This window comes from Bos mutus, chromosome 1 (assembly GCF_027580195.1).
Source record: "Bos mutus isolate GX-2022 chromosome 1, NWIPB_WYAK_1.1, whole genome shotgun sequence".
NCBI classification, from domain to species: domain Eukaryota; kingdom Metazoa; phylum Chordata; class Mammalia; order Artiodactyla; family Bovidae; genus Bos; species Bos mutus.
The window spans coordinates 133,218,938-133,243,301 of record NC_091617.1 but is presented as its reverse complement, the minus strand read 5'-3'; the positions used below and the strand labels follow the sequence as shown (position 1 = coordinate 133,243,301).

General features: G+C 48.4%; 1 protein-coding gene across 1 annotated transcript in view; it reads left to right on the top strand.

The window, feature by feature from the left end:
- Positions 1 to 24,364, top strand: part of EPHB1 (EPH receptor B1) — a 462,138-nt gene that overhangs the window by 142,107 nt on the left and 295,667 nt on the right. Inside the window, exon 3 of the mRNA XM_070385976.1 lies at positions 20,588 to 21,269. Coding sequence (XP_070242077.1) covers positions 20,588 to 21,269 — 682 coding nt within the window. The remainder of the gene's footprint in view (positions 1 to 20,587; positions 21,270 to 24,364) is intronic.

Below are 24,364 nucleotides of genomic sequence, written 5' to 3'. Positions count from 1 at the left end.
AGGGGGTCAGCATCTTGTAGCGTGACATTGCCCCACAAAGAAGAAGAGTGAAGCCAGGGCGATTGTGACAAAGTGCAGAGGCCTAGCTGGGGCTCTCAAGGAGACTGGAGGAGCACTGGAGGCCATGGCCTTGAATCAGGGCTTAACTTTAAGATGCACAGAGTACTTCTGGGTGATAAAGGGGTCTGGGGAGTGGGGCCAGGGTCCGGGATTTGAGAAGCCAGGAGGCTGGGTGAATGGTCTGCATTTTCCTGGGATCCAGTAGGGGAGGAGATGAGCCCCGCCCCAGCAACCCAGAAAGAGAAAAAATTGTCCCTCAGATGGCCCCTGCAGTCAGGATACCATGCGTGAGGAAGATGTTGATGTGTGGGTGGGCATTGTTCTGGTAGCCTGGGGGTCTCCAGGGAACTGGTAGGCCTGATCCAGAAGGGGTACCATGATTCCACCAGGGGGCCCAGCTGGCATTGCAATGAACCCTATCCATGGTGCATGGCCTGTGAGGTAGGCTCCCCAGATAGAGGCCAGGAGACTTCCTTTTATGGTTTCCCTGGATATCTTCACCTTTGTACTCAAGGACTGCCAGATGCAGGAAGGGTTTGGACTGCCCACCCACACATAGCCTGCAAATTGTTTTCAGTTATATCTCTGGAAAATAGATTATAATATTGCATGTCAAAACCAGAAAGTATTTCTGCTCAAATGGCAAAATGTTGCTTTATAATCTAATTGCAGCTTTAAATTAAAGCCTTTAGGTTTAACCCATATCAGAGGCCACCTGGTGAGTAGAGGGAGAAAATAACAAATATATTTATGAAGTAACAGATGCTGGGAGGATGAGGGGCTGAGCTCCCATCAGAGGGCATCCCAGGACCCTTACCTGTGACCCTGTGAATTCCACCCTCCTCCCTTGGGCTGCCTTCACTTACCTCTCCCTAACCCTTCTTTACCATCCTGCTCCAAAAGGGTCCTGACCTTCACATGTTGATGTGAAGCTCTGGGCAGGAGGGTGCTCTGAGAGGTCCTGTGGTCAACACTCAGGGCGGTGCTCAGCTGCCACAGGGCTCAGTAAGTGCTAGTTCTCATGGTTTCGTGGCCCACCTTAGCAGCCGTCCCCATTCCTAGAGGGGTTTCCCCGGGTGGCTCAGTGGTAAAGAATCTGCCTGCTAATGTAGGAGATGTAGATTTGAGCCCTGGGTTGGGAAGATGCCCTGGAGAAGGAAATGGCAAGTCACTCCAGTATTCTTGTCTGGGAAATCCCATGGACAGAGGAGCCTGGCGAGCTATAGTCAGTGGGATCACAAAGAGTCAGACAAGACTGAGTGGCTGAACAACAACCACTGTTCCTAGATGCTGCCTGGCCCTCTCCCCTCTTTTCCTTTTTCCCGCTCCCCCTTGCATCCCTGTCTGTTCCTCAAGTGTCAGTTCCATTTCCCTCCCCTCGGGGAGCCCTCCAGGGTGCCCCTTCCCACCAGGACTCCACGGTAGGGCCCCTTTTCCTAAAGCAGAAGGCTTGCTGCCAACTCCTAACTGACCATCACTCTGTGAGCTAAACCTGCGTTAATGTGTGCTTCCTCCCACTGGGCAGAGACAGGAGTGGCTTCATCTCTGTCCCCGGGCCAGCAGGGGCCAGGCTTCAGTAAATGTTTGTCGGCCACATAAAAGGGGGAAGGAGCAGCGCATTCATGATACTTCCTGCATCTTCAACCCAGGATTCTGAACTGAGGAGATGCTCAGTTTAGGTTTATTGTAGCCCAATAAAATGTTTTTTGTAGACCTTCCAATACCCAATTGATTGTCAGTATCTTTTAAAGAAATTTAATCAGTGATACAGATAGAGCTACCTCTCCTGCGATAAGCATGACGGAGAAGACCAGGATGCTCTCCAGAAGGTCCAGCTTCTTTCACACACTGGCTGTGATGGATAAGGAAGGCAAGCTGGGTCCCTCTGATAGTGAGGCTTATTCAGCTTGCTTGTTGGAAATCAAAGCAAGGCCTTTTACTTTTGCAGAATATTGCCAGGGCTCCTCGGCTATTTGCATGTGGGCAGCCATGTCGACAAAAAGTTTTCCTGGGTAAACACTCAGAAAGTGTTAGCATAGTACTCACCCTCTGGAGGCCTGGATTTTCTCTCTTCTTCTTTTGATGACTCAATCATGCTAATTAAGACAGAAAAGCCTGAGCTAAATTAGGCAAATCCAGGAGACATTTAGCTCTGGGCAAAATGATTTTGTGAATGGAGTTGTATGGTGTTTGAATTTCCGGCCATTGCAGGGGCAGACAAGCAGAGGGGAACAGAGTTGGGCATCCTTTTTCAGATTGGTACCCCTGCCTGGGACTCGGAGCATTGGAACTGGTCACTGATTGCTGGGAGCCACACTTCAGGATCAGTCAGGGTTTCCTGGTGGCCAGGGACAGAAAAACACAAGTCATTCTTAAGGGAGGTATCTTGGCTTATGTGAATGAATGGTCCAGGGGCTGATGTGGCTTCCTGTGTGGCTGGGTACAAATCCTTAGATCAATCTGTGTCTCACCCACCACCTTTCTCCTCTCTCTGCTCCCCTGGTGTTGGCTCCTTGCTGAGCTTCCTCTTGGTCATAAGTCTGCAGCGGCTCCAGCTCCTACAATCTCATCCATCATCCCCTGGGGAAGAGCCAGTACCTCCTCTGGGATCCCCCAGCAGAAGCCCTGGAATTAGCTCTGAATGAGCCTGACTATATCAGTTTGGCTCCCACACCTGCCCTGACCCAGTCCCTGCATCCAGGAAGTACTGAGTGGTACTCTCAGGGCCTGTGTTCCAACCCTATGCTGGGCTGAGCCCACCAGAAGCCTTGGGCTGAAGGGCTGGAGGGAGTACCTCTCCAGAGGAATTGGGGTGTGGGTACCAGAAAGCTGCATAGTTGCTGGGCACAGTTCCATTCAGTCGCTCAGTCATGTCCGACTCTGCGACTCCATGAATTGCAGCACGCCAGGCCTCCCTGTCCATCACTGACTCCCGGAGTTCACTCAGACTCACGTCCATCGAGTCAGTGATACCATCCAGCCATCTCATCCTCATCGAGTCAGTGATACCATCCAGCCATCTCATCCTCTGTCGTCCCCTTCTCTTCCTGTCCCCAATCCCTCCCAGCATCAGAGTCTTTTCCAATGAGTCAACTCTTTGCATGAGGTGCCCAAACTACTGGAGTTTCAGCTTTAGCATCATTCCTTCCAAAGAAATCCCAGGGCTGATCTCCTTCAGAATGGACTGGTTGGATCTCCTTGCAGTCCAAGGGACTCTCAAGAGTCTTCTCCAACACCACAGTTCAAAAGCATCAATTCTTTGACGCTCAGCCTTCTTCACAGTCCAACTCTCACATCCATACATGACCACAGGAAAAACCATAGCCTTGACTAGATGAACCTTTGTTGGCCAAGTAATGTCTCTGCTTTTGAATATGCTATCTAGGTTGGTCATAACTTTCCTTCCAAGGAGTAAGCGTCTTTTAATTTCATGGCTGCAGTCACCATCTGTAGTGATTTTGGCGCCCAGGAAAATAAAGTCTGACACTGTTTCCACTGTTTCCCCATCTATTTCCCATGAAGTGGTGGGACAGGATGCCATGATCTTCGTTTTCTGAATGTTGAGCTTTAAGCCAACTTTTTCACTCTCCACTTTCACTTTCATCAAGAGGCTTTTTAGTTCCTCTTCACTTTCTGCCATAAGGGTGGTGTCATCTGCATATCTGAGGTTATTGATATTTCTCCTGGCAATCTTGATTTCAGTTTGTGTTTCTTCCAGTCCAGTATTCTTGCCTTGAGAACCCCATGAACAGTATGAAAAGGCAAAATGATAGGATACTGAAAGAGAAACTCCCCGGGTCAGTAGGTGCTGTGCACAGCAAGAGGAAATTGAATACTACATCGCAAGGCCCCATGTGCTTTACAGCCAGGTGTACGTCAGTCCTCACAACAGCCCCATTTTACAGAAGAGGAAACTGAAGCACTGAACAGCTGTTAAATTGCTTCTGATCACGTGGCTGGAGAGTGCCATCTAACCCCCTGCTGCCTGCTTGCCTGCTGAAAACCACGCTGTACCCTCTCTCCTAGTGAAATGCTGCAGTGTCTCCAGAGTGGCTTCCAACGCAGTTTCCAGTTTGGAGTTGCTGGAGGTCCGTCGAATTCAGGCTCAGTGTCTGAAAGATTTTCTCACAGTTTAGGACACAGTGGTTATCTTTTGCCTGAGCTGTTACCAAGGAGTAAGTACTGCTTTCTCCACTGTGAGGGGCCCTGCCTCCCAGCAGGTGGGCCTCCAACTGCCCTGCTCCCTCCCCTCCGCCCCCTGCCCTCTTCAGGTAAACCCCTGAGATAAGTCAGAGCTCCCACCCTGTGCCTCCCACCCACTCTTTATCTTTTTCTCTCGCTACCAAAAGGCCTGTAATTAGGAAACATTAGCAGGCTCAAAACAGCTTTCATACCTGAAACATCCTCTGTAATTGCACTCAGCAGTGCTCTTCTCTGGCTATTAATGTCACTTTTATGAAGCGATGAGGAACAAAACACCCCGAGGCACTTAAAACATTTTTTTTTAATATATAATACATGTCTTTTAGGAATGGAAGTTTAAAATCACCTGCTTGACAGAGACAGTGACAGACAAAGGCTGGGGGCTCAGGACAGAGCCATGGGCCCAGGGATCCATGGGGTTCAGACACTGCTCTGGAAAGAGTGACAGCCCTGGGGTGGGTTGGCCAAGGCTGGTGGATCCCCTGGGATGAAAGGTGGGCCAGAAAGGGCACTCTTCTGCCTGACTTCATCATGTGTGGTTGCTGTCACTGGGTTTTTACATGAGCTCTCTTTTGTGGGCATGTGTGTGCCTTTGACAGAGAGGTGACTAGAGTGTTACAGATGAGCAATGTCATTGGGTAGAATATGAATTATTACATTGAGTAGAATATTAATCATTGCACTGGTTGCAGAAATGTTAAGGAACCATTGACCGAAACTGCTCATCTTGGTCAGGCAAGATGATAACCACTTGCATGAATTGTCTTACAACAAGAGGTCCCGATAAGGAACAGGATGCTGCCACTGAAAACTAACTGGGATAATTTGGAAGGGGCCCAAAGGAGGAAGGAGACTCAACCCATAATATGTCCAACAACCTCCCAGAATCCTTTGCACTGGAGTCCATCTTGGCTGAGAGATGTGAGTGCCACCAGGAAGGACCCAAGTCACATCAAATATGGGCACATGCAAGATGATTGGCCAGAGGCAACCGGGACACTAACCCTGTCACCATAAAACCTGAGATTGTGAGCCACATGGCAGAGCAGTTGTCCTGGTTTCCCTTACCCTACTGCTCCCCACCCGGGTGCCCCTTCCCGATAACATTTTCTGCTTTGTCAGCATGTGTGTCTCCTGAGACAATGCATTTCTGAGTATTAGAAAAGAGCCCACTCTCCAGCCCTGGAAGGGTTCTCCTTTCCTGCAGCAGAAGTGCATGCAGTATGACTGTGTGTAGGTGTGTGGAGGGAGGGATGTGAGGAGGAGTGGAGAGCGGGATGGATTAAGGGAGAGATGCTTCTTGACTCGCTGTGTTAAAGAACTCCGGGAGTTGTGGTGGTTCACCAGAATCTGACTATCTGACAGATTTATTTTCTTGCTCTTGAAAATGGCTCACAGACTCATTCATCAGTGGAGCGAGAGATATTTCTGTCCATAGACTCCAGGAGGGAACCCCAGAGGTCACCCATTCCCCCTCCCCCTCTCAGAGGCAGGCTTAACCCTCATTTGTCCAGACAGACAGATGTCTTTTCTCTAAAATCTTTTCCAGGAAGGCAGACCCCTGCCATGCCCCTTGTCCCAACCCTGGGAACCTTTCTCCCACCGGTATGTGAGGCTGAGGACCAACTGCCTGGTGAAGGTCAGAGTGGCCCTCAGGGCCCTGGAAGGAAACAGGGCTCCTGATGGAGCTGAGCGGGGTCCACAGGGTCTCATTGCCTTGACAGCCCTGACTCACAGCTCCTCACTGGTCTCCTTGGTGAAAGAAGAAATCTATTACAGGAGAGGACAAAGCATGAGAAGAAAGGTGAAGCAGAGTTAAGAGACCTGTAGAAGATGGGCCAGAGTAAAACAGGTGGAGAAGGGAGGCTCAGGGTTGGCAGCAGCCAGATGGGGACTCTAGCCTGGCTCTGGAAGAAGGTGCCTGACCTGTGCGGAAACGGGGAAGCCCTGGGATACACCTTTGACTTGACCCCCAGGTACAGCCAAATGTGAAAGAGTCATTTGGCCTGAATCCCACTGTATTTCTGGTAGCATCAAGGAACAAGCCCAGGATTTGGAGTCTGATGTACTGGGTCTATTGCCATTTCCCTCTGAGTTCTTTAACTTCTGAGTCTATCTTCTGCCTCTGTCACATGGCTAATGTAAGATCTTATTTACAGAGTGGTTGGCAGCATAAATTGTGTTTAGCTTCCTTGTAGACTCCAAGGCTCAGTCAATACCATTTGCCCTGACTAGTGCAGTGATTCTTGTCGGAGGGACTTAACTTGCCTGGGACGAGGGTGGGAACTGATGGGGGTTGGGAGGCCTGAGATGCAAGATCAACTCTCCAGCATTTCTGTTAGGTTGTGGCTCTCGTGAGAATGCCATCGGAGGGTGCACCTGGTTATTACTCACAGAGCTAGTATTAAGAATAGTGATAACGACTGCTACTGCTAATTACTGTCAGTGAAGTACCAGCTGTGTCCCGGGCACTGGACATCAGTGGTACCACCGCATCGAATTCTCACCAGGACCGTGCATGCCAGGGAGTGTTTCTCCCATTTTCCAGATTTGCAGAGCAGACACTGAGCTTGTGGGCAAGGATCCAAAGTCACGGAACTGCTTAGGGGTTTTGCTGAGACTGACCCCAGGCCTGTCTGACTGTGGAGCTCACTCTTGTGCTTCTGCCCCTGAATGAGAGTGAGGAAGGGCGAGTCATACATCATCAAGAAACGAGGGAACAGAGGGCAAGGAAAGGTAAAATCTCTGTTTTCTACAAAGGGAAAGGGTAGGTTTGAAAGCCAAGTGCCAGTGAAACATACACTTAAGTACCCATGGGTCACTTTTCAAAGCAAGCTGTTTGGAGAGGTGTGGAACAGGTGCTGTGTAATGTGTGGGCTTTAGAGGCAGAGTAGTAGCAAGTCCAGGGGGAGCCTTGAGTGTGTGACCCCACTCCCAGGGCAGGTGAGGCCCGGCCAGGAAGCTAGAGGAGGATGCAGGTGGTCCCTGGAGATGGGTGGCTCCAAGGGATGATGAAGGAGTGTGTGCTTAGCTGCTGCCCCCAGGTCTTGGTGAATGCTAAGGAAGTGAGGACTCCTGGGAAGGGAGAGAGGTGAGCTGGTTTCCATCCAGTGACGCCGTGTCAGTTGGGCTGAACCGGCTCCTCTTGCATTCAAGGTGCTCTTCTGCTGATAGAAGGGGGGGTCTAGTTGTGGCGCACCCTCCTCTCTATATGTACTGTCCCACTCACCTCTCTTCCTGCTGAAGACAGAGGTGCCCAACATGTTTCCCAGTGTCACAGAGGACAACCAACGTGAACGACTTTGGAGTCAAGATTCAGGCTTATCTTGCTGAGTGAGAGCTCTGCCTTCAAAATGTCATGGTCAGTGTTAAAGGTCCAAACTTTCATTTAGGTGCAAACGAGTCACGGTGAGCCAGGTGGGCAGTGGCTCAGGTGGGGTCTTGTGAGTGGCTGGTTACCTATTCCTGGGGACCAACTACACGATGCAGGTACAGGAAGGGCAGATGCAAGTCACAGGTGATGGTGGCCCCACCATGCTGTTCCCACCTGAGCACGTCTGCAGAAATGGGCTTATTCTGGGAGCCCAGTTTTGAAAGGAACAATGAAAGACCTGGAGTGATGCCTGGCGGGGGTGGTGCCTGGTGGGGGGTGACCAGTGATTGTGTCTTTCAGAGAATGTGGGTTAGACCTGGGAACCTCAGCCCAGAAACAATCAGAAGCAAAGTCCAGGAGGCAAAGGCATGAGATCAAAGCCCTCCCCAGGCTTATCCAACCAAGCTCCAGCAGCCATGGTTTCTGAAGTAGATCACACACAGTGGCCACATTCCCACCGTTGGGGAGGGGGAAGGATGGGGGGAGTGTGTCCCCTTCTAAGGCCAGATTTGAGTTTCCTGCACCCTGAGAATGGGCATGACGCCAGGAGCTCCTCTAGGAAGGCCAGTCTCTTCCTCCCCCCGTGCCTTGCTCCCTTGTTTCCAGGATGCTTCCCACTGGCCACGGCCAGCCTGACCCACTCTCAAAACTCTGCACCCATGGAATGGACAGCCCATCTCCTTGGCCTGTAACCTAGGGTCCTGGCCTCTGCTCTGTGTTCTGAGCGGAAATCCATCCAAGCTGAAGGGAAATGCCATTGGTCTCTCTCAGGGGTAACTGCTCCTCAGCGATGATGGAGAGCAGGCCTGGGCAGAGCAGCACCGGGTTGGTGGGGCCTGGGGCGGCAGCTCCCGCCCCTGCCTTGTTCGACAAGACCTTGTTGGGCAGCAGTGAGGACCGCATTCAATCGACAGCTTAAGATAATCACATGTGTGAGGCGCTGGGATAATGACAGCTGAATACCCTGCCGCTGTTGCCATAGTGACCAGCCAAGCACTGGTTCCCTCCTTTTTTTTCTTTCTTGTTTTCTGGGCCTCCTTGTTACAGGGCTGGCTGGTGGGGTGGGGGGACGGGTGAGTTTGGGAAATGGGAAAGAGGAGGAAAAGGGGGAGGGGAGACCCAAGAGGGGTAGCCCATTATATGCTCTTTAAATACCCCAGCTGGAGGTGTTTTAAATCTCAACAGAGACAGAGAGAAACAGTGTCTTAATCCCCAGCTCCCTTTGAATTATTTAAAGGGATCTTGTCAGAAGGATGAATTTGTCACTGTTTCAGTGTCAACAGCAGCAGCAGCTGTCATAATGGCTGAGGACCCCACTCCAGGCAGGGCCTGGTACCAAATGCTGCTGCCTGGGGGAAGTTACAGCAACCCGGGTCCTGTGGACAAGGAGCCTCCTCCCGAGGCGCAAGCCTGCAGTGTTTCTCCTGGTGCACTGGCAGAGACCAGAGTGTGAAATGTGCCCAGATGCCGAGATGCAGACCATCTGGACCTTGGGCTGGCTGGCCTTGCCTTCTATGAATGCCTCCTTTGGCCCATAGCCATGGCGTCTCTGAGCAGTGCGGGGCACTCACTGGCTGGGAGTGGTCTGAGCTGACCAGGGTTCCTATGGCCTTTGATGGGTGGGCATATACCCAAGGGAGGGCACACAGGCCCTGCTTAGGCCATAGTCAGTGTCCCCAACTTCATACAGTACCCACAGTCATGCATATACCCACAAGCATGCATGCACACACATGCAAGTGTGCACACATCAAAGATGATGCTTGCTGCTGCTGCTGCTGCTAAGTCGATTCAGTCGTGTCCGACTCTGTGCGACCCCATAGATGGCAGCCCACCAGGCTCCCCCATCCCTGGGATTCTCCAGGCAAGAACACTGGAGTGGGTTAAGATGATGCTTAGGTGCAGACAACTAGAGGGACAGGAGAGAATCATAGATCATACATATCATGGAGGGAGAGCAGTCTTTCTAAGAAAAGTGCCAGGAGCTCAGAGGGGCTAAGCTTAAGGCTGTGGCTGATAGCCACAACTCACGGGGATCTCGGATCAGGCTGAGGTCCTTCACATGCATTTTCCATTTAATCCTCACAGCCATCTGGTGAAGTAGTTCCATACTCTGAGTATCCCTGTGTCTGGGGTGGAGACTGAGGCTCAGGGAGGTTTAGGGGTGTGCCATGGTCACAGGGCTGGGTCTCACTGACTCCAGAGCCTGTGCATTGAACTCCTGAGGGTCAGGGTTTGGCAGGGTGACAGCAGGGCTGCTTTATCCCAACCCACTGTTGGTCGACACAGACACTTCCAGGCAGTCTGGATAGATCATGTTTGGGCTCATCTCTCTCACTCTCACCTCAGCACAGTATTTCTTGCATTTTTCCACCATCCAAACTTCCAGAAGAATTTTGTTGAGACTGCCTTGGGAAGCAATGACCATGTTTTCCAGACTCTAATTCTTTCCATATGCTAATTGTGTTCTTTGCCCCCATACTCTTGTCTTCTGCCCCTTTAGGAAATTCATTGCTTTGTGCCCTTTCAGAGCTCTGGGCTCTCAGAAGCAGTGCCCGCCCCAAGCCAGGTGCCCAGTTCCTTGGCACATTACATAGGGCCATGGTAATGAATAGGGGCCATCCATGTGCCCCCAGCAGCTCAGCACATCTGGGAGGTAAATGGAGCATGTTGGGAGGTGAGGTGGTGCGCACAGTCCTCAGGGGAGCCCCTGAGTAAATGGCTGCCTTGCTTGGTTGGTGCGCTAAATGGTAGATCCCTCTGGGGTTGTAGGAGTTTATGCCCCACGGACTACATTTTACATTTTAATTAGCCCTCGAGCTTGTCTAATATCCAAGCTTTTTCAGGCTTAGTTTACTGTCTACATAGGACCTGTGTCCTTAGGATCCAGGGCAACCAGTGATGCTGGCTCCAGTCCCATCAGAGCAATCTGCAGCCCTGAGGAGTCTCTGGCCTCCTGTATGTTCTGTGCTTCCCGGGCCTCAGTGGGCTTCTCTTCCTGTTCAGAGGGCAGCCATCTTTTACTGGGAACCTAAAAGCAGAACTTTGAATTTTCCTTGATTGTGATACTGTGTAACTCAGACTGGGACTTGAATCCACAGTCTTTTAACTGAAGTCACACACCTGGTCTCAGGTCTTAATGAGGTTCAGGTTTTTGATGTCTCATTGTAGAAAGAATTCAGTGAGAGACAAAGTGATAGGTAAGAAGTGGATTTATTTAGAGAGAAAACCACTCCACAGACAAGAGTATGGGCCATCTCGGGAAGGTGAGAGCAGTCTCCCAAAATGATGTGGTTAGTTTTTATAGGCTGGGTAATATCACAGGCTAATGAGTGGGAGGATTAGTCCAGTAATTTTGGGGAAAGGCAGAGATTTCCAGGAACTGGGGCCCTGCCTACTTTTTGGTCTTTGATAGTCGGCCTTGGAACTCTCTTGGCTCTGGCAGATGTGTCATTTAGCTTGCTGGTGTGTTACAGTGAGTGTGTACTGAGGCTCAAGATCCAGTGGAAGTCGACTTGTGGTCATCTTAAACCTATTTGGTTCTAATCGACGTCCCAGGTAGCTCCGTGGTAAATAATCTGCCTGCCAATGCAGGAGACTCAGGAGATGTGGGTTTGATCCCTGTGTGGGGAGATCTCCTGGAGAAGGAAATAGCAACTCATTCCAGTATTCTTACCTGGGAAATCCCATGGACGGAGGAGCCTGGTGTGGTATAGTCCTTGGTACTGCAGAAGGTCAGACATGACTGAACGACTGAGAACACATGCAGGGCCTATGTCGTTCTTTCAAAGATTGTGCCCTGCCTCCTTCCTTCATTTCAATTGGGCAGTGCCAGGAGAGTTAGGATCTTATGGGGCATAGCGATGGCAACCATTTGCAAAATAGCAGATTCCTTCAAACACAAGTTTGTGCCCAAATGTAGACATGGGACCAAAGTCTGTGAGTTGTGTCGAATTTTGTCTCCTTGTGGTCTGAACTGGTGGCTGACAGTGACCTAGGGATTGCCTGATGAGAGAAGGGGACCCATGCTGAAACCTGGCCAGAGGCAGTCCTGGAGATTCTGGGAGAGGCAGAGAGAAGGCTACTGGCTGTCCCTCTGGGTCTGTACAGAGACTGAGTTCAGCTTTTTAGTCTCGGCGTTTCCTGCTGACTGAATGGCAGGATTATTTATCTAAGATGGAGGAGACGATTTTTACACCTTCATGCGTGAGTCAGAAGCGGATGCTGAGGTTAACATGACAGCCGTGCTGCTGCTGATGGTAATGATGATAGTTGGTACTTAGTAAATGGTAGTTACGTGCAAGCTCAGTGCTACGTGGTTTTTTTATCTAGGTGATGATCTTTCAATCTTCCTGACACCCTGCAGGGCAAAGAGTATTTTGCAGTTGAGGAAACTGAAGCTCAGAAAATTGTGTGTGGTCACAGAGCTGTAACTGGCAAAAGTGGGGTTCGCCTGTCCCCGCCAACCTCTCCCACCTTCCCTCCTCCCACCTTTCCCCTACCCTGTGCCACTTGGCAGCCACTCTGGCATCCTGGCTTTCTCGGCTATGTGCCAGGAACACTCTTGCTCCGGAGAGTCTGTTCTTATTCCCTGAGCCTGGAGTGCTCCTCCCTCATCTCCCCCCTAAGCTGGGGGCTCCTGAGAGTCATTCAAATCTCTGCCTGAAAGGAGATCTCTGACAACCCTGCTGCCAGCTGTCGCTTGCTAGCCCCTTCCTGCTCCTCAGTAGTATTTAACACTGTTCAACTTTAAATTACTAATTCATTTGCTCATTCATCCTCTGGTTTGCTCCATTAGATTATCAGGCCCATGGGGCAGGACTTTGTCTCTTAGTCCCTGCTGTGTCACACTAACACCTAGATCAGTACTTGGGGATGTGTTAGGTGTTCAACTCTTTATTTTAAAAATGAGTTAAATGAGCGGGGTTGGAAACCCATCAGAATAGCCTCCTGTTAGACTGAGAGAGCCCAAAAAGCCAGTTTCAGTGATTTCTGTGTCTAGAAGAGCCTGTGTCTAGGACAGGCCCTGTATAAATGGCTTATTCTCAGCAGTTGCTTCAATACAACACCCTGGCAGACACTGGGCATTCTGGGAGGGGCTGGGTTGGCCCAGGAAAATGCAGCAGTCCAAGGAAGGGCTATCAACCATAGATCTTTCCAGAACTCCATGCCTGGAACTGTCTTCAGAGGCACAAGTAGAATCAGAACCTCTTAACTTCATTTTAGAGTGGTTCTTAATTTTTGATCAAGACGTAGTATTTCCTAGCTTTCTCATCCATCTAACTCATCAGATTGGGGTCCAGATGACCTTTGTCTGTTTCTGAAATCCACCTCCATTCTTGGAGGATGAAGAATGTATTAGAAGGATGTCCTAGAAGGTGGTGTCGATGGACCAGTAGATAGGGTTCATGGCAGTGGTTTTGAAGGAGAACAGTGTATTTTACACGCAGGCAGTTGCCCAAACAGCAAATGTCAATAGTCACTCCAGCCTCCTCCAGACCAATAGACCTGCAGGTTCTGATTCCAACAAGCCAGTCAGTCTGAGAAACTGAAATCCTGGAGGAACATGGAGGCATCTTTATCATACATCAAAGTCCTGATCGAAAGCCTGAACAAGTGCTTTCTAATGGGTGCATTGTTTTCTTTATTAGGTTTATCTCAAGGACAGATGGTCTATTGGCATCAATAATAATGCCCTTTCAAAGGCTATTAGTATTCTGCTGGTTGTGCAAGGCTGCTTTGTTTCTTCTTCTCCCAGGGACAAGTTAGCCTGGTGACACCTCCTCTAAGTCCCCAGCCAAGGACCAGGGGCTGAGGAACAGACCAGGACCTCTCTTGTCCCCTCAGTTTGTCTGTATTTATTGAGGGTTGCTGCTGCTGCTGCTAAGTCGCTTCAGTCGTGTCCGACTCTGTGCGACCCCATAGATGGCAGCCCACAAGGCTCACCCGTCTCTGAGATTCTCCAGGCAAGAACACTGGAGTGGGCTGCCATTTCCTTCTCCAATGTATGAAAGTGAAAAGCGAAAGTGAAGCCACTCAGTCGTGTCCGACTCTTAGTGACCCCATGGACTGCAGCCCACCAGGCTCCTCCATCCATGGGATTTTCCAGGCAAGAGTACTGGAGTGGGGTGCCATTGCCTTCTCCGATTGAGGGCTAGGCACTGGGAATACCAGGAAGTCTCTGATGCAGTCAACCTTCCAAAGGGCAAGTCCAGGGCAGGAACAGGTGGTGTTGGGGTGGGGGTGAATTTCTGAGACTGCAGCAGGACTAGAGAGAGCAAGGTAATGACTTCCAGATTACCTGGAGATGTCCAGGTGGCAGCTGGATAAATAACTCTGGACACTGAGAGGAGGTCAGTGATGGTCCCCATTGTGGTTACAGCCTTCTGTGTGGCTGAGATCACCCAGGATGAAAAGTGAGAGGAGGAGGGAGTAAGGGTGGAGCCCTGAGAAGCCTGTGGATTCCACTGGTCCCAGATATCCTGGACAAAAACCTTGTCATGTAATACCAGTGTTTCGAGGCTAAATGCACAGAATTACTTCACTGTCAACAGGAACTAATAAATTAGTCAAAACATAATTCCCTGTCCTCAAGGAGCTCACAGCCTGGAAGCAGAAACCAAAGCAATTAACGAATTGTTCAAAACACTGTATTATCCAATGCTAAATTGTGTGGAATAAGCTCAATCATACTTTAAGCATTTGGGAACATGGTAGCTGAATAGAAGCTGGAAAGACATCATGGGGGGAATAAGACCTGTGTTCAGTAGCTCAGTCATGTCGACTCTTCGCAACCCCATAGACTGTGTAGCCCGCCAGCCTCCTCTGTACATGGGTTTCTCCAGGCAAGAATACTGGAGTGGGTAGCCATTCCCTTCTCCAGGGGATCTTCCAAACCCAGGGATCAAACTGGAGTCTCCTGAATTGGCAAGCAGTTTCTTTACCACTGCATCACCTGGGAAGCCCTATATAAGACCCAAGGCCCCTCAAAGCAATGTCTGCGGAGAGAGCTCAGCTCTGCCACCCATCAGTGGCCTGACTCTTGGCTACTGTTGAGTGTCTCTGAGAGGCAGTGTGCCCATTTGTCAACAAAAGGTCTTGGTCAACACGACCTATCATAGCTTCCTCCCAGGTTGTTATTCTCTGGTTCTGTGTCTTGGAGGAGTTGAGATGGGATGAGGGTGGTAAAGAAGAAAGGTGCCAGAACGTCAGCAACAACATCAGGGGCAGAAATAGGCACTGGCTCTGAGTGATGGGAGAGGATGTGGCCCTGGCTCGAGCCCTGGCCATCTCTTGCCTGGTCTGCTATCATTACTCTGACCAAACAGCAAGCCAGGGCATGAGTCCAGGAGTGAGGTAATGCCAGACTAGTGCACGGCAGTGGAAAGCAACAGAGAGGCCAGATAGGAGGAACATTGTTCTGGAAGAAATGGCAAATTGTGGTGACAAACTGGGCATGAAGTTGCCAGGGGCATACTGTGTGTGGATGATAGAGACCAGGCCATCATTGTTGGGTGTTGAGGTACAGGCTGTACCCAATAATCAAGTGTTTTTCAGAAAAAGCTGTGTTGAGGTATTAGTTACATATCATAAAATTTACTCATTTTAAGTGCACAAGTCAATGGTTGTCAATTTACAGAGTTGTGTAATCACCATCCCCTTTTAGAACATTTCCATCAGCTCCAGAAAAGACTCTTCATGTCTGTCTGCAGTTACTCTCCTTTCCCATCCACGGTCTCAGTCAGGGAAACACTAACACTTTTATGTCTATAGATTTGCCTTTTCTGGACTCATGTAGATAGAGAACCATACAATATGTGGTTGTTTGTGTCTGGCTTCTTTCACTGGGCAGCCGTGGTTTAGAGGTTGCATGTACCAGTATTTCCTTATTTTTTATTTCCAAATAGTACTCCATCGTATAGCTATATCCCATTTCATATTTTTAGTAGTTTATGTGCTTACTAATTATGTGGTTAGTAGTTTATGTGTTTACTATGCACATTAACATGGGGAAGACTTCCTTGTCTCAGGTGTCATGTTAAAGTCCAGTTGAGAGCTCCAAGAAGCGAGGACTGCAGTCAGATTGGCATCAAACTCTGGGTTGATCCTAGAAGTAGAATTTCTGGGTCAAATGATGTATCAGATCAGATCAGATCAGATCAGTCGCTCAGTCGTGTCTGACTCTTTGTGACCGCATGAATCGCAGCACGCCAGGCCTCTCTGTCCATCACCAACTCCCGTGATGTATACATTTCTAATTTTGATAAATAAAACCAAAATTTTCATAGAGATTGTACCACTTCACCCTTCATCCAGCGATTTATTAGAATGCTTATCTCTGACACCCGCTCCAACATGGGGTGTTATCAAACTTTTGTCTGACCAAAAAGAAAAAAGTGTCAAAAGTATCCCAATGTGGCTAATTACCATTTTGGTTATATTGAATGAGGTTTAGCACCTTTTCATATGTTTATGAGCTGCATCTGTTTCTTTTAGTAAACAGTGTTAGTATGCTTTGCCCATTTTTCTGGTTTTTTTTTTTTTTTTGATGTATAGATTAAAAAAAAAAATCTATTAGGGGAAATTAACACTTTATCTGTGATAAATTGCAATAAATCTTTTCCCAGCATGTTTTCTTTTCTCTTCCTTTTGATTTTACCATGGCTATTTCCATCATGTTAATTAAAAAAAAAATTGTATGGTACTGACTTGTCCATTTATGGCTTCTGAGTTTCATGTCATCATTACTATAACATACATTGTCTCTATCGTTTCTTTTAGTATTTTTATGGTTTCATTTTTAATGTTTAAATCTTTGATTCACTGGACATTTTTTCTGGAGTAAGGTAAGAAGTATGGATGTAGAATTATGTGTTTTTTCCAGATGGATACCCAGCTATTACAACAATTTTAAAAAATGGTTCACCTTTTCCCCACTGATTTGTGGCCAACCTTCCAAATGGTGAGACCTATTGATTTGATATTTAGAACATCCCACCAGTTACTCTGCCACATATAGGCTCAGGAGTGGCCTTTTCACTATATTCTTACAGAGACTTGATATTTTATCTGTTTAATTTTTTGCCAGTCTGATAAGCAAATGGAGGTGTTTTGTTGTTTTAATGGGAGGGGATAATTACAGAAAGGGACACAGAAGACAGCATGTCAAATGCCTAGAAGTGGAGTCTGAGAAACCTTTAGTAGGAGATTGGCTTTGGGAAGGGCAGTGAGAGCGCCCCCCAGAGGCTGGAACCAGCACAGGTCTTAGGTCTGAATACCAATGGGGTTGTGTATCCAACACTGGTGAAACCCATTTTTCAAGGATTTGTGAAGCTGTGCACCTAGAGACACATCGTCCCTCAAAGCTTGGCTAGGGAGGCAGACCTGATGCATGAAAGAGTATTAAGGGGACACATGGGTCTGGTCAAAGCACCGTCTCTCTGTCCCTCACCCCGTCACCCCACCTCAACGTGATGAGAACCTAGAATTTCTGCCCCAAGATACACTTTCAGTTTCCAGCGGTCTGGTCCAACCCTCTGCCGTCTCTCACTTGAAGCAGGAAAACGAAGGCCGGTTGTCCTGCTCATGTGCTCATCCAACCCAGGCTCTACTTTGCCTCAGAGAACTCTTTAAAAAACTCAGCTCTGGTCACCTATATTTTCCTCCCTCAAACTTATCAGTGCCTCAACTCTCAGGGTGAAATTCCAAGTTCTCCATCAGACTCACCCTCTCTGCGGTCTTCTTCCTGCTACCTCTAGTTTTTTTTTTTTAATGATTCTTCCTTCCTCAGTGGTGCCAGGACATTTCTCTCCACCACAGGGCCTTTGCACTTGCTGTCCTTGGGCCTCAGTGCTCTGTCCCTTCTTCTCCCCTCTCTGCTGGCAGCAGACACGCATTTCTCCTGGCTGACTTCCATCCACCCATCCCTCTCAGCTTGGAGGGTCATCTCTGCCAGGCCTCTTGGCATCCTGAAATTTTCCCTCACAGCAGTTAGCACAATTGTAATAATTTAGTTATTTTAATAACCATTTGTCTAATTTCTGTTTTTCTCGCTAGATTATAAGCTTCATATTTCTGCATCCCCAGTGGCTAATGGAATGCCTGGCATAAAGTTGGCGTTCAGTAAATATTTTTTTTCACTGATGGATGCATGAAGTAGAACTATAAAGCAATGACACTGATTCCAAGTATCACAAGCAAATAATAATGTCTGGCCTCCCTGCTGGGAATGCTGTTTCACCCTCATCTTGACTTACTCAAATCTTCTCTTTCAAGGCCCACAATCCTAATTGCCCCTTGCTCAGAGAGTATTTGTGTTTCCTCCAGCCCACTCTGATTGCTGTGTTTCTAACCCCTGTAGCTCTAGCAGGCAGAAGAATAAAAAAGGGAAAGAGACTTCATCACAGCCTTTCCCCAAACACCAAGGAATTATTTTTCTTTCTCTCAATTTCTTTCTGCTCTTTCCCTTTGAATATACAGCTGTATTCCCCCTAATTTGCTTTGATCACTCCCTTAGGAGCTGTCATGGAATCAATTAGATCTGTAGAGTTTTATGACTCCAGGTCACCCAGTATGATTCCTCATTTTACAGATGAGAAAACTGAGGCCCAGCGAGGTTAATGATGGAAACAATTACCTCTATTGGGTCGTATAATACCAATCAATGTCATTTTCTAAGATAAATGTTCTCAATATCCCAGCTCCACAAGAGTGTAAATCCTCATTCTGTCTATTTTGAGACATGCTAGTGGTGACAGCCTTAGTGTTAAGATGAGCCCCAAATGGTGGGCTTCCTGTCCTGCTCTCACATAGCAGAGCTGCATTAGTCTTGGGTGGCTCAAGGTCCCCACCCTAAGTGGGCCTCAGGCTTCACCTGTGCATTGACAAAGGAGCCCCATGTTCGTGCTGAAACCTCATACAGCCAAGTGAAATGATGTATCGTGAGACCTGCTGTGTTTAAACAATTGCAGAACAGAAAAAAAAAAAAAAAAAATCCTGTCCTTCCGTCTAAAGTCATGTAGAGTCAACTGGGAAAATGTAATTTCAAAACAGCCATGAAAAGGGAGGGAGATCTGAACAGTTGAACTAAAAAAACTGCTAGCAAAGACTTCTCCCTAATGTATTTACTTTCTGGTTCCAAAAAACCAGGCAAGCAGAATGTAACTTTAACAAACACATTTAAATAGAATATAACACCAAAAAAAAAAAAATCTAAAAAATCTAAAAATCTAAAAAAATCCATCTAGAGATTGGATAAGAAATTAAACAAAATGCAGGTGAGGTTGGCTGTGTGCAAGGATCCTGGAAGGAGCCCACTAAAACTCCAGACTGGGGAGGGAACTGGGCCTCCTGAGAGTGCTGGAAGGGGTCTGGGGAGGAGTGTCACTGGGGGTCGCTGTACAGGCCTGAGTGGGCAGGGCCAGGTCTCCAGGTGTTCTTCCCTTTGCTCCATGCCTGGTGTTCAGAAGCCCTGGTACAGTTTTGAAGGACAGCCTCGCCTCTGCCTTGCCTCTTGCTCCTGCAGAGAATTAATTCTGTGCAGGAAGAAATCCTAGTGTGTTTCCCATGTAACACTTGATTAGTTTTTGGTTCTTTTAATGAAGAATTCTCATTTATATATTTCAGCTGTACACTGTGAATAATAAGCAACTAACACAGTATTTAAAGAAATGGTACTGTTTGATTTCTTTTGTCATCACTGCCAACTAGTCAAGGATCTTTATTTTCTCTTTTCACTTTAGGAAGTGGAATTTCTTCTGCCCCTTATTTACTTTTTTAGCGAACACATTGGAACCTCCTGGGAAGACCCCCAGTTCTTGAGGGCAGGGTTCTGAGGACTCCCCAGTATGGGCAGCTGCTTCCTCTCTCAGAACAGGGAAGAGCGAATGATCCAGCAACTTTTCTTTGGCCCCCGGGGTGGCTCATGAAGGGAGCCATGTCTTTACAGACCGACCCTCTTCCCTTATTGCCTGTTACTAAAATAAGTTACTAAGTGAATTTCTTCAGCCATTCAAAGCACTTGTTTCTGTCTCCTGTCTTCTCCATATCCTTTATGGCGATGTGAGCATGGGTGAGTTGAATTGAATGATGAATTGCACCTATAAATTGGTGATGGTAAGCTAGTTCTTTGGGGGAACTGTTGGTATGATTGAGAGACATTATTTTCCTTCTGATCCACAGGACTGCTGATTATAAGAGAACTCTTTTTCAACAGGAATCACAGTTGTATTTCCCTTATTCAGAAGCTTTCTTTACTCCCTAAGTTACGCCTTCCAACATTCTCTTCCATCGCATCTTTGCTCAAAGTATGCACACAAGGAAGCTTAATTTGCTTCATTTAGGATCTCTCAGCAATTCTGCTGTTCCCAGTTTCACAGTCTAGCTCTTTCAAAGAGATTGATGTCATAAAACAAAAGTTTTTGTGAATCTATGTTTGTTGAAAAATTCTGAAAAACTTTATATTCATATGATTTTTGGAGATATAAAGGAGTTGTACCACAATAAAGAAATTAGGTTCAGAAATGAGGATTTCCCAGGTGGATGGTGGTGACATGTGATCAGACCCCTGATCCCCAGAGTGACTACTGAGAGTAGAGGCTGTGGCATTGAGGATGAAAGTCTCTGCCATCATATGGGACTCAAAGCTGCAGGTGGATGTAATGTTCCTTGTGGACATAATGAGTCACTGTCACAGCATGAGAGTTGTGGGTTAGGTGATGGGAAGCTGTTATATTTTGGGATGGACTACATAGGAATCTCCTGAAATGTGCCCATAAGGAGATCTTTAAATGCAAGTTAGGGTTAAGTGTGTTCATTTCTCAAGTCAAGCTGTTACACTGGTGAGCTCGTAAGGCCCCCTCAGTGCCAGACTTCTCTTCTGCTCTGCCTCTCCTTGTCTTCTTACTCTCTATTTTGTGTTTTCCATGTGTGTGCCTGGCCGGCCTGGTACAGTGGGAAGAAGTCAGTGGCTACGATGAAAATCTGAACACCATCCGCACCTACCAGGTGTGTAATGTCTTCGAGCCCAATCAGAACAACTGGCTGCTCACCACCTTCATCAACCGGCGGGGGGCCCATCGCATCTACACGGAGATGCGCTTCACTGTGAGGGACTGCAGCAGCCTCCCCAACGTCCCAGGCTCCTGCAAGGAGACCTTCAACTTGTACTACTATGAGACTGACTCTGTCATTGCCACCAAGAAGTCGGCCTTCTGGTCCGAGGCCCCCTACCTCAAAGTGGACACTATTGCAGCAGATGAGAGCTTCTCTCAGGTGGACTTTGGGGGAAGATTGATGAAGGTCAACACAGAAGTCAGGAGCTTTGGGCCTCTTACACGGAACGGTTTTTACCTCGCTTTCCAGGATTATGGAGCCTGTATGTCTCTCCTTTCTGTCCGTGTCTTCTTCAAAAAGTGTCCCAGCATTGTGCAAAATTTTGCAGTGTTCCCAGAGACTATGACTGGGGCAGAGAGCACATCTCTGGTCATTGCTCGGGGCACGTGCATCCCCAATGCAGAGGAAGTGGATGTGCCCATTAAACTCTACTGCAACGGGGACGGGGAGTGGATGGTGCCCATCGGGCGCTGCACCTGTAAGCCTGGCTATGAACCCGAGAACAGCGTGGCCTGCAAGGGTAAGCCCTGAGGCTCTTGAGGCCTCTCCTTCCTGCAGCAAAGAAATCAGGAGTCAGGAGTCCCCACATCCATCTCTGGATCAGATAGGGACAGAAGAGCCTAATGGCTTCTTCTAAAGCTCTGGAGAACCTCCATCTCCAGTGCTAAGCCTGATGGTTTTCCAGTTGTGTTCAACCAGAATTTCTGTATCCGAGTAGAGGAAAGAGATGGGGAAAATTCCAAACGGGGGATCATAACCACTCATGTATATTTAGTTTTGGGAACATTGACACTCATATTCTCTGTTTCTCCCTCTTTTAGACACAGACACAGACACACACACCCGTGCATCCTGTCTAGCCCTGTGCTCTGAGGCATGGATTATTTGGGTTGTCATGGATAAGTCACTCAAGGGTAATTGAGAAGCAACTGAACTTGGAAAATATTTTTGTTCATTTCAGTCCAGCTCCCACATCACTTAGCTTGGTACTGAACCCATGCAGCTCATTAACTCAAAGCCTCCTGGCTTGGCTGTCTTCCTCCAGGGACTTAGTGCCAGGCCATGGGGCAGGGATGGGGCCTAGCATTAGTAGGTCCTGGAAGGAGATGAATGTGTTGGAATGGGGGTGGTATAGTACCAAGTTTTCTGTTACTTTTGCTTCAGGACATTACAGAGTGATGGTGACTTTGCAGTTGGCGGTGTCAGGGTACCCTGTCCTCATATTGGCCCTCCTCAGTCCAGGAGAGAACATGTCCAGTCTATGGCAATAAATATGCTGAACTGGCTGGAGACTCGGCCTTCTCTGGGAGTTAATAGAAAGATCAAGAGGGTCCATGGCTCATCTGTTGCCTGAGCACATGGAAGCCAAACAGAGGGGAACCCAAGTTGAAGAAGAGAAGACTATTTTCCTTTATTTTTATCTTTTTCTTGTGGCCTTCAAAGTTTCAGAGTCTTTCAAAAGCAAGGTTTCCCACACAGACCTCAGAAATGACCACCTTGACCCTGACTCCTTACTCGGGTTGCCCCCAGTCCTTTGGAGACCACGTGGAGATGGGGGGAGCTGTGCAAGCGTGTGTGCTCTGTCATTAAGTTGTCTGACTCTTAGCAACTCTGTGGTCTGTGGCTCACCAGGCTCCTTTGTCCATGGGATCTCCCAGGCAAGAATACTAGAGTGGTTTGCCATTTCCTTCTCCAGAGGATCTTCCAGACCCAGAGATTGAACTCATGTCTTCTACACTGGAAGGCAGATTCTTTACCACTGAGCCACCAGGGGAGCCTGGAGGGAGCCATAGTTGCTCCATTTTCTCCATCATGAGCTTCATGCCAGCTGTCCCCTGTCGCCCTCCCCACCCTGCCTGAGCAATGGAACATCCTTTGTGTGTCTCCTTCTCCACTTTTAGTCACCAACCACCTGCAGGTGAGGTACCAGGCAGAGTATTGCTATTGCCCACCAACTCTGCAGTCCTTTGGACTCAGCTAATTGCCTGGGCGGGGGCGCTCACAGCCTTTCTGAGGCCTGCTGAGAGCAGGGAGCTGCGCCTTTGTGTCTTTATTGGATTTCTTGGTTATGGTGCCATGATGGATGATGCAGAAACAGAGGAGAGAGAGTGACAGATCAAGTGATGAATCAACACAGACTGGTTTAATACCAGCCGGCCTGGTCCCCCCATGCTCCCCTGTCCCATTGGTTGGGGGTGGGAGGGCAGTGCCCTCTTGAGCATGTGTCGGGTCTACATGGGGACCCAGGCCAGGCTGAGTTTAGTTGCAGGTGCCACAGCTGCCAGGCACACTCTTGATAGCAGGGGTGATTTCTCCAGACTTCAAAGGGCTGCCATCCCACGCTTGCTGGCTGGGGCCCTTGTTTTTCTCATTATTTCCTGAGCAGAACAGCAGGAACCAGAGAAAGTATTGATTGGTTCTGATTTAATTGGGACTCTGGGAACAGGCTCTCATTTCTCTGGGCTAATCGGAACTTTTCTCTTTTTGGAGGGTTCTGCAGTGCCTGCTGCTCCTCAGTCACCTCCTGTGGTTGTCCTGGGAGGGCCTATGGGGGCAAATGTGTAAAACCAAGTGGCTGCTTTCCATCCTGTCTACTTAGCCTCAGCCTCCTCCTGACGTTTGGTGGATGTTTCTAATCTAGAGCTGTTAGGAACCTGACTTGACTTCACACTCTGCTTGTTGCAAACTCACTGGAAGCTGGAGGAGATGGGGAGCCCCGGGCACCATGATTTTGCCATTTCGGAGACACAGGAAGCCACATTTTGGTGGAGTTCTAAGAGCAGAGAGTAGTGAGCCAGGCAGTACCTTAGGTCCTGCAGCCCAGCAGCCTGGCTGGGCTCAGCGCTCTAGAAAGGCACCTTTTTTTCTGTCTCAAGAATTTTAAGCTGAATCCTCTGAATTCTTTGCCCTTGGCTCTGCTAGTAACCTGGGCTTGATGACTGAGACCAACCTCTACCTCTCCAGGGCTCACAGCAGTGGGATGCCCAGGGAGGTGAAGGGCCTTGGGTAGATTCTGTACTTTTTGGATAGGGAGGGACAGTGCTTGGGGAGGTTTTTGTAACTGGTTCCTGGGGTGTATCTTCAAGGCAACATGCTCAATTCATTTTGGATTCTCATGCTGGCCTGTCAGGTGGGCACCGTGATCCTCCACAATTGCCTGCCAAGTACAGCCTACTACTGAGAGCATGGAGATCGGTGGATGCAGTAGAGACTTGTGGGTGAGAAAGAGCCAGTCTCCATCAGCGGTCTTGGTAAGATCTGAGAAGGGAGGCAAGCTGCTCTGTCTCAGCACAGCCCTGAGAATTGGTACCCTAGGGCCCGGCTGGGAGAAGCCTGGATGGTTCCGTGAGTCACACAGTTGTGTCAAGCTGATCAGTTTTCTTTTCTGGATATTTGAATCTGAGCTTTTGCATGTGTTGACTCTATGGGGTGGCAGAAAGCATATCCTTTGTATTGTTTTTCTGACAGGACAGACTTTCATTATAGGCAAGAATCTTATTCTGACTTTCACTTTGCCTCTGTTAAACCCTTGCCTGTCAGAGTCATGATGACCAGTTGCTTGGTTTTGCAGAAGCACCTGGAGACCAATTAGGTGGCCAGCAAAGAATGGCCTTG